Source organism: Ambystoma mexicanum, chromosome 6q (assembly GCF_040938575.1).
Source record: "Ambystoma mexicanum isolate Mex_15411 chromosome 6q, UKY_AmexF1_1, whole genome shotgun sequence".
NCBI classification, from domain to species: Eukaryota; Metazoa; Chordata; class Amphibia; order Caudata; family Ambystomatidae; genus Ambystoma; species Ambystoma mexicanum.
Window position 1 is genome coordinate 1,150,387,255 of NC_090937.1, and position 16,917 is coordinate 1,150,404,171.

At 46.1% G+C, this 16,917-nt stretch overlaps 1 protein-coding gene across 4 annotated transcripts in view; it reads left to right on the top strand.

Moving 5' to 3' along the window:
• The window catches only part of ATP8A1 (ATPase phospholipid transporting 8A1), a 1,730,029-nt gene that overhangs the window by 1,009,004 nt on the left and 704,108 nt on the right, over window positions 1-16,917 (top strand). For all 4 annotated transcript variants that reach the window (XM_069631739.1, XM_069631741.1, XM_069631738.1 and 1 more), the window contains one exon: window positions 14,795-14,934. In XM_069631739.1, the coding sequence (XP_069487840.1) occupies window positions 14,795-14,934 (140 nt within the window). The remainder of the gene's footprint in view (window positions 1-14,794; window positions 14,935-16,917) is intronic.

Consider the following 16,917-nt stretch of genomic DNA (forward strand, 5'->3'; position numbering starts at 1 on the left):
ATCATCTCCCGAACGACGCCCCCAATTTTGAGTCTTTCATGAACATTTTAGCAGCCCTCAACAAACCTCATCGTTCAACTTTGGTATTGGGACGATTTTAACAAATGGTGGGCCAACCCAGCGGACCCTGAAGCTCTAGAACAACATTATCTCAATAACGGAATGACAATTCACAATAAGGCCCCTACACATATCTTTGGTAAGACCCTTGATGGTTGTGACATGAAATGTACCGCTTGACTCATGGGACATAGCACCATGCACATGGTCTGATAATTTCTTTGTCAGCTTTAAGGTTGAACTACCAGGGAAACCTGCCCTGAGGGAAAAGGTCTCAAAATATTATTACACGGAATTGGAAGAAAATAATCTATATTAACTTTTTTGCTGTCTCGATAGACTGATGGCAGATACTCTAGCGTCAGACTCTCCCAAAAGACTGGCCATTTTGTATGACGATTGAGTACATTTCTGGAGCTAGTTGCACCTTGGAAAACGATTGCAGTTAAGAATGATTCCAATCTCAAATCTTGGTTTAATCCTCTTTTAGCTAGTCTGAAACAGGATAATAGACGTGACGAATGAGCATGGCATAAAGATAAATCAGTAGTCAACTGGCAGACCTGGAAAGAATTGGAAAAAGTATATAGGCAGAAAATTATTGTTGTAAAAAAAAAACTTATTTAACAACGAAATCGAAAAAGCTGCCAATTGCATAAGGAACATTTTTTTCAATTTTTAAATAATTATAAAAACTACACCTGTAATCTGAAACTGTCCCGCATACAGATGACGAGTGGCTAAAAATTCAAGAAGCATTTCTAGGTAAAATGAATGCTGCAAGGAAAATAATTTTAGAGGATCGACCCTCAGATGTTCTCTCCTCCACCCCTGGGCCAGAATCTGGCCCCATGTTCAACTTTAAATCTATTTCTATTTAGGAGATGGAGGCGGTACTAATATTATTGTCTGAATTATGATATCTCCCCGTAATTTGTTTTGAATAACCCTACTATTTTTGCACCTTTCTTTACCCGCTTCATCAATGCCTCTTTTCAGTACAATTTAGTACCTGACTTAATGAAACAGGCGGTAGTTACCCCACTGATAAAAAAGATAGGTCTAGACCCCACTAATGTTTATATTCTTAGACCCATTACTAATGTCCCTTGTCTGTTAAAAATAGTGGACAAACTTCCCAGGGGAATCTGGCTACTCGCCTCCGGTGGAGGAGACGCGGATGCAGGGTACGATCCACGCCAGGACGTGGCGGCTGAACAACTATTATCTGGGTTGTCCGGAATTGGTGGATCGCCTCATGGAAATCTCGACGGAGTATTTCGAGATTAGCCATACTGGCGAAAGCGACCCAGTGGTGGTATGGGAGGCCTATAAAACCGTGCTGCGAGGTGAAATAATCTCCTGGACGGCGAATAGGAAAAGGGAGAGGCTTCAGAAGATGGGCGAGGCAGAGAAGGAGATGACCCACTGGGAGAATGACCATATCCTTGACCCAACCCCTTAGACCCACACTTCCCTCACACGGGCCACCGAACGCGTCCGGAACCTTATGCTAGACAATGCCAAACAAGCCCACTGGGAATCCAGAGCAAGGATATGAGGTTGCGGACAAGGCTGGGAAACTGCTGGCCTGGCTGGAGAGGCGAGACGAAGGACAGCGATGTGTCCGGGAGATCCTCACCCCAAGGGGAGAGAGATGCCAGTTAGACACTGACATAGCAGAGGCCTTTGCCCAATTCTACGCGGAATCGCATCGGGCTCCGACCCTGCCCTTTGACCCAACCCTCCTTGATAACATAGGAATCCCTACCCTGTCGGAGCAACAGAGGGAGGTACTTGACTCTGAGCTCACGGAAGCTCAAGTAGCAGAGGCCCTAGCGCAACTGCAATCGGGGAAAACCCCGGGGCCTAACGGGTTCCCGATCAAAATCTGGCAGAAGTTAGGAAGTAACAACATAGCACCTCCCCTGCACCAGATGCTGTTGAACGCCCGAGACCAGGGTTCCCTCCCACAGGACCTTTGTAAGGCTACCATTGTAGTCATTCCTAAACCGGACAAACCCCCGGAGATATGTGCCTCTTATAGGCCGATCTCGTTAATTAATGGCAAAGCCAAAGTCTTAGCCAAGCTCTTAGCCAACCGGCTCCAACCGGTGGCGGACACCCTGATACACCCAGATCAGTGTAGCTTCATGCCTCATAAATCAACCCGAATTAATCTGCGCCGACTCCACCTGGCGATGGAACGGGCTCCTATCCTTGATACTCCACTGGCCCTTTCAGCAATTGATTTTGAAAAGGCGTTTGATTCAATACGGTGGGACAGCCTTTGGGATATTATGGTACACATGGGGTTTGGAGAGGGCTTTCTGGGCTGGATAAAACTGCTATACACGAACGTACAGGCAGAGGTCAGAGTGAACGGGTGGACTTCCCGATCCTCCCCCTGGGCAAGGGTACACGACAGGGGTGTCCCCTTCCCCCCTCCTCTTTGCCCTTGCAATTGAACCGTTGGCTCTCTGGCTCTGTCAGAGTGGGGCATGGACGGGATTCAGATGGCCTGAGGGACATGAAGATCGAATATCCCTTTACGCTGACGACCTTCTGCTGTATCTGGCTGAACCGACTCGGAACTGCCCTCTGGTAACCCAGCTGCTCGTGGACTATGGGGAGTTTAGTGGGTTGAAAATTAACTGGAAGAAATCGGTACTCTTCCCGGTGAAAGGGGGAGGGGGTGGAACAGGCCATTCCGCCGGACTGCCCGTATCAATTGGAAAGGCAGGGCTTTAAATACTTGGGAATCCGGATAACGAGTGATCTTACCACCTACACAAAGCACAATCTCCAGCCGATCACTGACCGATTTGCTGCCGACATCCGTCACTGGAAGCTTCTCGCCCTGACTCTCATGGGCAGAGCGGCACCCTTTAAAATGATGGCACTCCCACGATATCTCTATGTCCTGCAGAACGCCCCACTTACGATCCCCACCTCCGAATTCAACCGCATAGATACCCTCCTTAGGGAACTCATCTGGGGGGGAGGCCAGTCACGTATAGCTTTGAGCACTTTGCAGAGATCTATCTGGGAGGGAGGGATAGGAGTACCCCGTCTCCAAACCTACTACTGGGTTTCACAACTCGTAGTGGTCAATGACCTGCTTCACGGTGACCGAGCACTGCCTCACATCAAGGCTGAGGTGGACGCCATGCAATGTACAGATCCAATATATCTATTATACCAATCCCCACAGCGGCCCTCTCTTCCGACGATTGGGTCACACACCACTGCCGTCTGGAGGCAGGCACACGTGTTTGTGGGGTGGACAAACAAGATTACCTCGGCACAACCCCTATGGCAGAACAGCAACCTGAAAGAAATGGAGAAGTTTGAACCATGGCCACGATGGGTGAGAGCGGGAATCTTGAGGGTAGAAGACATCCTGAGGGACGGGAAGTTAATCTCGTTCGAACACTTACAGGACAAATTCCAACTGCCAAATACTGAGCGGTACCACTTTATGCAATTGACTCACGCTCTGCGAATCCACATACCTCTGAAGGAGGTATTCCCCGACTACACACCCATAGAATGCAATATACTCCCAGCCTACATCCCCGCCAAATGCACGTCCATCCTTTATAACGCCATCACATCCTTTGCTACCCCTGAATTACTGCGACTAAAGACCAAATGGGAAAGGGATGTGGGTGAAATAGCTCCAGAGGACTGGGTACAGGTTTTAATGCATCCGCGGGAGTTGGCCATCTCGTCCAGGTTGAAGCTTGTGCAGTTTAAGGTCCTGCACAGGGTGTACTATCCTAGGACCACCCTGTATGGCTGAAGGAGGGTAACAAACCCGAACTGTCTCCGGTATGGGGCAGAAGAAGGAACTTTCTTTCATATCCTTTGGTCATGCCCCCAGATCCACGTCTTTTGGAACGCTTGCTGCACAGAACTGTCTAGGGTACTCAATCGCTCTATCGAACTGGACCCACGGGTCCTGGTCCTTGGGGTGCCTGATGAATCCGATTCCAATAAATGGGAGAAACTGCTTTTGAATACCGCGGCAGCCCTAATGAAATGTAACATTGCACAAAAGTGGGGAGTGCTGGACCCCCCAACTCTGGAGCGGTGGGTACTGGATATGGACTTGTGTGCCATGATGGAACGACGGATCTACAGTACGAGAGGATGCTCAACTAAAGCATCCAAAATATGGGAGAAATGGGAATAATATGGGCCCTGAGGGCTGGACGCTGGTAGTCATCGTATGACTGGCTTGAGAGCAGGCCTGGGGGGAGGAACGGTGGTGGCCGGTGACATTAATACTGGGCAGAGCTTTGACTGGGGATGCTGTTCTGTAATGCTTTTGCTGTCCTTTTCGTTTGTTTTTGCTTTCTTGTTTTGTGGTTCTTTCGACCTTGTTATGAAAAACAATAAAATGTTTTATTTAAAAAAAATAGTGGACAATAGTGGACAAAGTGGCTACTAATCAATTTAAAATCACCTGGAATCAATGAATGTTTTACTTCCTAGGCAATCTGGCTTCCATGCCAATCATAGTACTGAACGTGCATTGATTGACCTTCAAACGCAAATGCTGGATATGGTGGACGGAGGCAAATCTGGCCTTCTGTTGCTTTTGGATTTACCCTGCGCTTTCGACCTGATGGACCATGAAAGGCTTCTCTTAGCCGTACAGGCATTGGTGCCCGATCTAGAAATGCTGCTAAATAGTTTAGCTCTTTTTGTGGTAATCATATGTCTAGAGTAGTCCTAGACAAGCATCCTCTCCACAGTCTAGGACCACGCGCGGTGTGCCTCAGGGTGCTTGTTTGTCACCCGCTATGTTTAATGTTTACATTTGCTCTTTGTGCGAGTTATTGGATGGTCTAGGTTTTGTTAGCGAATTATGCTGATGATGAACAGCTCTTGATAGAATTGTCAGGTGACTACTCTAATGACACAAGGTGCAATATGTATATGATGCAGTAAAAAAAATGGACCGCTTCCAATTGGTTATGCCTTAACAACTCAAAGGCGGAGTTGCTGATTTTCGGTTCCGCCCAGGCCCGAGCAAAGGTAGATCCCTTTTTCTCGAGGTTTAGGAACAAGAGACAGGATATTAGTATACAGGAAAAAGGTAAAACAATTGGTATGTTTTTTGAAGCATCATTGGGAGCTGATACTCAGGTAGACAATGTCATTAGGATATCCCAATACCATTTGAGGTTGGTGATTGAAACGTTTTGTAGCTCTGAAAAACTGTGAAACTCTTGCAATGTAATTTTTTCCTGTGCCAGTCAGAATAACCCACGTAAGCTGCAAATTCTGCAGAACGATGTAGTACAGATTGTTAAGAATGTGGCCAGACGAGTGCATATTTCAACTCATAGGAGAGAGCTTAACTGGCTTCCAGCTTTAGCCAGGATTGAATTCAAGCTGAACACCTTGGCACATGTACCTTTGGTTCAGCTCCTCTCTTCCTAAAGGAGCGTTTACATCAACAACTAGCCCTTCGGTCTACTAGGTTGATCTGCCCTAGAATTAGAGGCACAAGAGGCGGTGGCCGCTCCTTTCCTGTACACGTCTGTACGGCATGGAACTTACTTCCAGCGGACCTTCGCATGGAGAAGAGGCTCCATGTGTTTTGAAAAACACTGAAGACCTTTTTATTTGTTTATTGCTTGCTGGATTCCTTCTGTATGATTGTGGCAGTCCTGTTCTTTCTGTTGTTTGTTTTGGTCACTCGTGTTTTTGTATGTGCTTTGATGCCTGTGGGCTTAGCGCTCTATACATTTATAAATAAAAAATATATATACACATGTGCCTTTTAATGTGCATAAGTAGATTGGTGAAAAGAATTATTTCTTACAAAATAATTCTGTTTTATAGTTAAACATATTTTTACTTGCTTATTAAATACTCCCATTTGGAATGGGACTTCTTTTTTTACTCCCTAAAAAATAATTTTACTCGCAACTTGAACAATAAAAAGGAGTAAAATACTCCCACTTAAATCTGGGGCACTTAGGCCAGTACTCTGGGATGGTCGGCTCCATCCAGGTTCAATATGAACTTTGTGACATTCTTCAATGTGGCAGTGGAAACACCAGTACTGGAGGCGTGGGAGAAGGCCGCCTCTGTCCCGACTGTGGACAGAAACCTGTCAAAGAAACACTTTCTTGACCCGTCAGACCCAGCCTTTCTCTCGTCACACACTTCACCGGAGAGCTTGCTAGTCCAGACTGCTATGGCTGGCCTGAAGACATCTACCTTCCCGTCCCTTCCACCGGACAGGGAGAATAAGCAGTTTTACAGATGTAGCAAGAAAGTTTTCGCGTCAGTCTGGCACTGTGGGCGTGAAATCCTCTTGCACCATAGCAAAATTTTCATTAGGCCTTTGGACAGCAGTGGTCAATGCAGCCAAGCACATCAGAGGGAGAGATGAGAGATGAGGGGTGATTGTACTCCCTTATCCCTTGTTGGCAAGGAGGTGGCATGCTGACTGTGTTGTATAGGGCCATGGCCACCAACACGGTAGGGCGCCACTCCTGGTTGCGGACATTGGGGTTTATGGCCGACTTCCAAGACAGATTGTTGGACATGCCTTTGACTGCAGCAACCTTTTTGGAGCCAAATCTGACAACGTCCTCCAGAAGGTCCAGTCATCAAAAGTGACAGCTTAGTCCTTGGGGCTTGCCGTGCAACAGATCTCCGCACAACCATCGTCTCTGGGCAGGGGTGTTTGCCCCTTCACTGCCTTAGCCCAGAGAGGCCATGGTCAGTCTGCCCGAAGAAAAGGAATGCGTTTCCTGAGAGGTAGGGGTAGAGGTGCCCAAAGGGTTAGTGTGGCTGCAGCCACCATACCTGCCGCACCAAACCTCAGTGACGTGTGAGAAACCTGAAGTTGTCTCCCTAACCAGTCTCTGGGGATGTCATCCAGTTGGCCAGGACACGGCCATTTCTATTGGATCCAGTTCCTGTGTGTGGACCAGTGAGGGAGGATCACCTGGAAGGGGGGGTCCTCAGGGAGTGGAAGTGGGACACTGACGGGTGAGACGTGGTATCCCCCTTCTTTCGATACCTTTTCCTCATCCTACCAAGTAGGACATTTAGAAACACTGCCCCGTCCCACTTTTCCAATACGAGCACTTTCGCACACCATGAAAGACCACGGACTAACAGAGCCATTTGCCTAACATGTCCCAAAACAAGGGTCAGGCAAAGTTGGGCAATCGACCAGAATCACACACACCTGATGGCCCTTTCCCTTCCCCACAGGGATAAAAGGTGGAGCATGAGAGCACACTACAAGCAAGGCAGGACGCACAACGAGACCGCTATCCAAGTACGGAAATTGAATAGGAGGAGAAAGGCAGTAAGAACCGAGGGGACGACAAGTAGAAAAGCAACTTTGCCCTTTTCGACGCAGACCTGCAAAACGTCCAGAAAAGGAACAGTAAGACTGCGAACAATAGCCAGTGTGTGTTGCAGCAGATGCCAATGGTACAAATAGCATTCCGACGCTGATAAGCAGGACAGAGAGAGACGCCTGCTACCGTGGTGCCGTCCTTGACTCCAGATACAAGAAACGGCAAGCAGCTCATCACTGCCGGTGAGTCGAGGGGAGTGCCGATAAGAAACCAAACTGTACTGAACGAAAGTAGCAATTTAAGGGAAGTTCAAAGAACTGTTAACAAGGGAAAACCAGCTGCAAAGGGGTCCGGCACAGATGGGTGCTCACTAGAGACACTCTGGTTAATCCTGCATTTGTTTGAACTACTGATACCGGAAGGCCATAGGAGGCCCGCAAGGGAACAGTCAAAATGGTCATACAGGGTCCTAGCAAAATCCTCTATACAGTCCAAAGTCTTTGACCGACAAACCATGGAAAGCTAGGGGAGACAAATCCCGGGTTATGAGAAAAGAGAAGGAACTGGATATTTGGCAAGAGTGAACCCGATGGAGGGGTGTCAACAGTTTGTTGTTTAAAAAGACATTAAGACTTGAGATTGCAGCAGGTACAAGTGCTTCGAGCAGAAGCTAACAGTCGAGAGGGGTCTGAGCCCGGCAGAGTGGGATCCAGGGGTGAAAAGCTATCACCCAACAACACGTGGAATAAAAGCAATTGTGAACCCGACAGAGGGAGGCTGACATTGGAGCGGGGGCCAAAGGTGAAGAATCATCACCCTAAAATACAACTGGAAAGGAACTGTTTATTTACACCAGATCCTCGAAGGCAAGAGATTCTTTGAGAGAAAAGAGACTTGCCCATCTAGGCTCCTGATTTCATTCTGGGAAAGCTCTGCTGTGCTCAAAGGTCCCACCTTGTCCTGTGCTCAAAACGTGGGGAAGGAAGACCCCAACTACTGCGCCCTGACATATTGTTTGTGAACACTTCTTTCTTTCTTTCTTATGAATCCTATCCCACACTCGTATTGTATTTAGTTGTAAGGTTTGGCGCTAGGTTTTTTAGCATAGTCCCTTTTTGATTTGACAAGACGCCACAAGGACTGCCTTAGTTTTCATTTCATGGTTGAAGCTTGCTCCCATCTTAGATTTAGGTTTAGATTAGGTATTTTTCCAACCTGCATATTCAGTTTAATGAACACCCTTGATCTGTGATCACTTGTCTGTCTTTACTGTTGCCACCCTGAGTTCCTTGCACGTGTTTTACCACACATCTCTGGGTGCGGCGCTCCATGTTCAGCAGATAATAGTTGTAAACCAAGTCTGACACTTGCGCCTTAGAGGTCACCCAACAGGGTTATTGCTTCTCGTTTCTACAGCACCACCACAGTCCTCTGGCTACCCCCTTGTCTCCAGATCCCATCCACCTGGAGGTCCATCAGCTTCGATAGAGCTGGTTTCATGCTCCGAACAAGGAAGGAGGTTGTACTCAACCTATTTTCTGGTACCGAAGAAGGACAGAGACTTGCGCCCCATTCTGTATCTGTGGCTGCTGAACTTCTTTTTAGGGAAGGGCAAGTACAAGATGGTTACTCTAGCCCATATTCTGTAAGCCCTCTATCTGCAGGACTGGTTGGTTTCCCGGGACCTTCAGAATGCTTACTTTAATGTGCTGATTCAGCAAAAGCACAGCAAGTACCTGAGGTTCATGGTCCTGCCGTTCGCTCTTTCCTCTGCACCTAGGTTGTTCACCAAGCTGCTGGCAGTGGTAGCGGCTCTCCTTGGGAGGGAAGGCATTCATGTATTTTCCTACTTGGACGACTGGCTCGTCCGAGCTTGCTCCCCGGATCTAGTTGCAGAGCACTTACTCTGCACATGCACTCTTTGGCACAGCTTGGGCTTTTCACTTCTCTTCAAAAAGTCTCAGGTTTCGCCGTCCCAGTATCTCTGATTCATTTGGGCAGTCTTGGACACTAGCCTGGGTAGGGCCTCCGAGACTGAGTAGTGAACATCTTTCGGATAGTCAATGTCCTCCAATCACAGGAACAAGTCTGTACCTCAGCATTCCTGTGCCTTTTGGGCCTCATGGCCTCTTGCATCCTTATGGGTGCCAGAGGCAAGGCTGTGCATGAGGTTGCTTCAGTATCTTCTCTGTTGCCAATCGTCGCAGTTTCAGTGCCACATATAGCACCTTCTCCAGGTCTTGAGCAAAGCTGGCTCAAGATCTCGAACGGTGGGTCATCCAAGATAACTTGCCGAGAGGTGCATTGTTTCACCAACCTAGACCCCAGGTGTTGGTGGTCATAGACGTGTCTCTGACTGGCTGGGGCGCTCGCCTGTCTTGCCTAACGGTGAGCAGACTGTGGTCTCCGACAGAGTCTCAGGAACACATCAACTTGCTGGAGTTGAGGGCGGTCAGGCTGACCCGTGTCGCTTTCCTCCCCTCTGTGAAACGAAAGACTGTACTGATCCTGAGAGACAACACCGTGGTCAAGCACTACCTCAACAAACGAGGTGGAGTGGGGTCCTTGCCTCTGTGCAGAGAAGCAATGTGACTGTGGTTCTGACTCGGTCGAGCAGCATCTCTCTGAATGTGGCTCATCTGGTTGGACGAGAGAATGTCACAGCAGATGCCTTGAACAGACTGACTTCAGCCTCCCACGAGTGGGTGCTCTGTCAGGAAGTTCTGAAGGAGGTCTTCTCCTGTTGGGGAGCTTCTCAAGTGGACCACTTTGCTTCCAGTGTCAACAGGAAGTGCGAGTTGTTATGCTCCAGGGAATTTCCTTGTCAGGGAGCTCTAGGGGATGCACTGACGGTCAAGAAGACGTTTGATCTCCTTTATGCGTTCCTGCCGATTCCCGTCATTCTACTGGTTCTCAGGAGGTTGCGCCTGTTCGGAACCATGAAGATCCTGATTGCCTCGGACTGGTCCCAGAGAATGTGGTATCCGGAGTTGCTGGGCATGTCCATCCGCCCTCCCTGGCGTCTCGAAGAGAGTAGAATTTCTCTCCCAAACGTAGGGGGAGGTCCTCCATCTGAATCTCAGCAGTCTGAACCTTCATGCTTGGCTACAGAGAGGCTGAGATACAAGGAGTGGGACGTGTCGGACAGCGTCCTTGATTTTGCTCCTTTCCGCTCAGAGGCACGCTACAAAATCCATTTTCCATTTAATGCCGGGAGAGGGACGTGGATCCTTTTATCCTGCCCTCTGTATTAGATATTCTGCTATCCTTGACCCAGACAGGCGTGAAGTTGGCACTGCGAAAGTTTACCTTGCTACTATTTCTGTGTTCAAGAGGTCGCCAGAACAAAGCTGGTTTTTCACAATCCCCACTGTTATGCAGTTCTTGCAGGGTTTGTGTAACCAGTCACCCCCCCCCCCACCATTTTGTGGTACCAGCATGGTATTTGACTTTAGTTTTAACATTTCTCATGGGCACTGCATTTGAGCCCCTTCATTCTTCCATTAGATTGCTCACACATAAGGTAATTTTCCTGGTTGCCATCACTTCCGTGAGACTAGTGTGTGAGCTCCAGACATTGTCGGTTTTACCCTGCTATTGGTTTTTTCCAAAGTGAAGGTGACATTGAGAGTGAGGCGAATTTGGAGAAAATAAAAATGAACAGACATCTTCCGGACCTCTGGATCCTCAAGATAATCTGCAGCAAGGGAGAGAAGCATAGGTTAACACAACATTTAACATATCATTTCCATCTGCATATCCCCTGCATAAATTAAACAGCCACTGTTTGTCCTTTGCCTCTTGCTTGGAGGATGAGCAGACCCTTGATGGTGAAAACTACTTTTTTGAACCTTCAAAGGACTCCTGTATCCTTTATAACAGCACATTAATAGTCACTCATAAGCTGCAAACAAGGCTTGCTGAGTACTCCTTCACCAAAAAGGGTTCATGCTGTGCTCCTAAAACCTATAAGAACAATACTGCTCTTCAGAAGACAAACTTTCAGAGTGTATAGTGAACCTAATGGGGTTCAAAAAGTCACAAGCAGGAATTGTCTTTGTCCCTAAGTTCCCGCGCTCCTGTCTCCATGGAATGGCAAAAGTCACTGTGCTAACCTAAAAGTACCTTTTACAAAAAACTGCTAAGCTAAATAGGGTCTAAGTCTTAGAAAACTGAATTTCCCTTTAATAGAGTTAGATTTATTGTGTAAAACTGGTAACATAAATGTTGCTCTTTCCCACTCTGTTCTAACTTGGAACAGAAGGGAAAGAAAAGCATCTGCTGACACTCATGTTAAAAAATCTTGTGCGTTGTGTAGCCATCTTCAATTTTACAACAGCTGTTGCCTCCCTCCGTCTCTTAACGAGAGACGGGAGAAAAAGAAATGTGGTGGCCAGCGACGGCAACCTTAAAATTAATTTTATTACGAAAGCGATGTTGCTTCTGATACTGGGTGCACTGCGGGAAAACAAACAGCTGATCGCGATACCGATCAGAACTGCTTCCCGCAACGCGATCAGAGGTCAAGGGCCAGCAATGCAGCTGCTTAATTTTATTCACCACTAATGACACCGCGGGGAATTCAACAGTACCTACGAGCTGCGCGATCCGACTAGATTTCCTCAGCTCACAAGTCTGTGCTCGTGCATGCTCAGGCAAACTAAACGTTTACCTACAAAACGTAAGTTTATACCTTAGGACCGGAATTCACACTCAAGGCAAATGAATTGTTCTTCAATAACTGAACGTAGTCTGGACAAAATAAAGTCTACGGTTCCAAGACTTTTCTAGTAGTAAATAAGAATTTAAATGAATTAAAATGAACTTGGCACTTATCTTAAGAAGACTAGTGGTAGTATGTATACAGCTCTGTCTTTTCAGCGTACTGTTACTGCCTGACTTCTTACTCCAAACGTTCCTGGTTCAGGCAGATTGGCCCAAAGATTAGGCCCAATAACTGAAGCTCCTAACTTTATGTCCTGCTCAGCTGATGTCTAATGATGAAAGGCAGTTGAGAATTCTTCCCTCCAAGAAAAAAGGAATCCTCAACCAATCGGCTCTCTAACGAGACCCTCCATCTTGGCTTGGGCAATGTTCACAGCTCTAGATACTAAGTTAAGGCATAACACTCAAAAACATAATGACACTCCCAGAAAAGGTTGTCAAACCTCCAACCCTCATATTTCTTAGCATAGCCAGGCCATAGCAGCCCTGACACTATATGTCTTTCCCAAGGGCTGTAGAAACATTTGGAGCTTCTCTTTTATTGACATAGCAAACAGGTAGTTTCCACAGAGGAGCTTACAAGGTTCTCATCACCTCTCTTCCCTAGAGCTTGAATTATACCCTCTGCACCTCTTCTCTGCTCCCCTTCCGGTCCTGACCCTCCTCAACCCTATGGCATGGACTTGTGCGTCCTCCCACAGTGGGTTCAACTTCTTCTGATCAGGGTCTCACCACTACCCTCTGACTTGGGCATGACATGCTCTCTTGTTGCTTCCTGTTCTCACTAGCTGCTACCAGATTAGTACCGGGTATTTTATCCTGCTTCCCAATCTCATTCAGATGTTTCGTCCCTGCCACCTCCTAATATCCTGCTGCCACCTCATGACATTTTACTCCTGCAGCCTCCTCCTTCTTGCCCTCTTGTCCCCAGCCACTGCACACTTTCCTCCTTCTACAATCACCTCCTCCCACTTCTCTCATAAATCTCGAACTCACTCCAAACTTCAACCACAACCTTCTCCAAACACCCGTGCTACTATCTCTCTGTCGGTCTTATATACCCCGGCGTTCCCTCTACTTGGGCCAGGTTTGGGAAAAAAAGCCTCCAACTTTATGGGAAAACTAATTTCAGTTTGTGATTGGGTCACTTGGCTTGATGTTTCTGTTTCAGGTAGGTGTGAGCTTTGGACGTGATTGTTCTATAGATCAACCAAAGAAATAAAAGCCAGGTCCACCATCTTGGAATTATAGTTTGCCTCTTGTCTGTGCATTCTGTGTGTGCTCTAGGAGCAGAGCCACATGATGCAGCAGTGTGCTCTGGCCTTTCTCCTGTACCCTTTTTGTGCATTCTTTTTCAGATGTTTCAGTAGATTGCATTCTCCGACAGATTCCTCATCTGGATAGAAATCCTCTGGCACCAGCTGTTCCTGAGAAAATTAGGGCGTGCAATGCGGCTTGGCAACCTCTCTCCAGCTCTCATGTGCCTCGGCTCTCATGTGCCTCGCCTACAGCACTCCTTGACTCTGGTCATGACATTGACGGCCATACTTATAGTGCACACAATGCTTCCCTACCTCAGTTCCTTTTTACCACGTGCTCATCACGATGTTCGGATAACGATCTCCACATTATTCCTTCACAACTATGTCAGGCCCCAAACTGTTGCAGTTGAAACCCTGCCGAGACTGCAGCTCCAAGATGTCCATTGCGCGATCCTACATTTGAGTGTGATTTTTAAGGCAGGACCAGTGAGCAATCTAACACTAGTCTCGCTGTTACTGAATTTGCGATACCTGTATTAAGCCATAGTTCTTCCCAAGCATTCTTATTTAAAGGGGCAGTTGTGATTTTGTTGTGAATGAGGCTGTCCCCTGCCCACTAGTGGGGGCTAAGTAGGGGTAAGAAGGGGTAACCAGGGGATCCTACACATAACTCCCCCAGGCCTACAATCGACTGATTCGAGGAGATGCCTCAGGCCCTTCGTCAATTAACTTGATGTCCTGAAAATCAGGCAGGTGGACTTCGTCTCATATGCCCTACAGTGCTCTCTCTGGCCCCAGTGATCCATCCGCCTCCCAGTGCTTCCACCACCAAGTGTCCCTTCTTCCATCCCCAGGGCTGCTTTGCTCTTCTATTTGCCCCATGTCTTTCCTCCCCATTGTACCTTCTCCCATGCATTTTCATTGAATGATCCTTCCCTACCTCACATTTTTTCCCTCTTACCAGGGGCAAGATATATGCCGAAACCTTTAATATTTAATTATTAGGCCAGCCAGTAGCTAAATATTGAATGTGCCGTGCTCCTTACCATTTTTTTCTTCCTGGGTATCTTAAGTTCTCCACCCAAAACACGCACATACACTGTCAAAAAGCACTACTAACTGGCTTTGCCAATGTCTGTCAGATTTGTTTCCTTGAATTTTTGTTACTCTTTTTTTTAATTTTGATACACTCCGTTTTTAATACAAGAATACTTTAATTTGGCACTTATATTTTTTATAGTATCATTAGCCAATTCTTTGTGTTTTATGCTTCTGTGGTACTATGTTTACAGTTTACTCAATGAAAGTATTTTGTTATTCATGAATTGTGTTGTCTAGCTTTTGTAATTTAAAAAAATGACACTATAAAATAATTGCTCAACCAATAAAATGTGCATTTTTTTTCAGGGTTAAGGACTTTGTGTTTTGCTGTTGCTGAAATTTCAGAAGCAGCATATGAAGAGTGGTTAAAGGTCTTCCTTCGCGCTTCAACAGGTGTTCAAAACCGGGCTCTTAAACTTGAGGAAAGTTATGAGCTGATTGAAAAGGTGATTACTTACTTTGCTATGGCTTAGCTTTTAGAATAAACACTTGACCTTGAGGCTTATTCAATGACAGAACTAATGTATCTGTTTAGAGTATGACGTTTATTTTGAGGTGGATGCATTTGATTGTTTTATCAAATCTCTTTTGGGGATAAACGCCAGCAGGGGTGACTGTGCGGGCTGGTAACCAGCCCGAGGTAACAGCTCGAGCAAAGCAGCGCGGTTAACTGCTAGTACATCCCTCCACACCAGTGTTTATTTCCATTAGAACACGCAGGTAACGTTTGCAACCCTCCAGTCCCAAAGTGAAAGACATTTTTTTCAATTACTCTCTCATCATTGTTTTCCTCGTTGCGGCTCAGTCTTTTCAATTGGTCTTTTTCACTCTTGATTAATATTAAGAGTGAAAATGGACTACCACAGCAAAGAGGAGAAAAGCAGGTGAACAAACAAAAATGGAGCAGCAGGCCAGAGCAAGCTCTGAATACGGACTTGTCCTGGCCAAATAAAATCTGCATTTAAGCAACCTGACTGGTAACTGCACTGGATATGGTTGTGTGTTGTTAATTAAGCATTATGGCCCAGAGCCACAGGCAACACTGGTAGTTAAGGGCCTTGAGGTTTGACTTACTCAGGCCCATTAGAAAGGCTAAGGGCTCTTTACCATCAGTATTGCCATCAGAGGTCTGGTGCAATAAGGCATGACACTTTAGAGGCTTTTAGGTGGCTTACAGAATGCTTTTCCAGAGATCTGGAATGCCATCTCCCTGACTTCACAGGCACCCTAATATGTCAGTAGTAGATGGGGCCCCCTTTCCTCTTCAAGTAAATGTTGACAGGTGGGAGCGCCCCCTTTTGATAGGCTTTTGATCTGAATTTTAATAGAAAACATGTTTGATATCAAAATGTTATAAAATATGTATTTTCATAGGAAGTTTGATATGCTTTGATATGAAAAGGGTATCATTTATATCAGTTTGATATAAAGTCTCTATTAAAATGATTTTAATATAAAGTTTATATTAAAATGTTTTTAATATGGGAGAGCACATTTGTGCAACGTTGCTTGGTCGAGGGCATAGTGAGTTGTGAGGAGTTAGCCATAGTGAGTTGTGAGGTGTGAGTTATGGCCTTGATGGTATGTTGTCATATGAAGCTGGCCTTTGATAAGCCTTTGAATAATTTTGTTAAAAACATTGATATCAAAACATTTTTTTTGATATCAAACATTTGGATATCAGATTTTTAATTTCAAAATTATCAGATTTTCTTATATCAAAATGTAAAAAAAATGTAAAAAATATATAACAAAAATAACATGTTCATATCAATACATTTTTATATCAAAATTAAAAACACGTTCTATATATAAATGTTACACACATTTTGTATCAAAATTGAAAAAATGTATATCAAACATTTTTATATCAAAATTAAAAACAATTTCTATATAAATATGTTACACACATTTGACCCTGCGCCCGCACACACCTATGAGGCAAAAAACCTTGGGGTCATCTTCGACTCCACTCTATCCCTGTCCACTCACATTTCAGACAGCTCTAAAAAGTCCAACTACCAGCTGCACCTCTTCAGAGGTACACTTCCTTTTCTCACCTTCCCCCAGTGGCTCACTGTCTCCAGAGCACTGGTTCTCTTTAGGCCTGACTACTGCAACAGCCTCTTTCTCAAACTCCCTGCCTCTGCTTTGCGCCCCTTGCAACTCTGCAAGACTTATCCTTGGCCTCAAGCCCAGGGAGCGCATCTTTCCGGCACTGCATTCCCTCCACTGTCTACCCGTGTCTGCAAAGATCAAGTTCAAGACCCTCTGCGTTGTCCACAAGGCTTTCTGGGGCCTGGGACTGTGATACCTCCAACTCTCGCTTATGAAATATCTTCCTACTCAAGCACTTGGCTCCTCCACCTCCAACTCCCTCAGGGTCAGTCGCTTCTCCAAGCAACTAGTTGGGGGTAGATCTTTCTTCA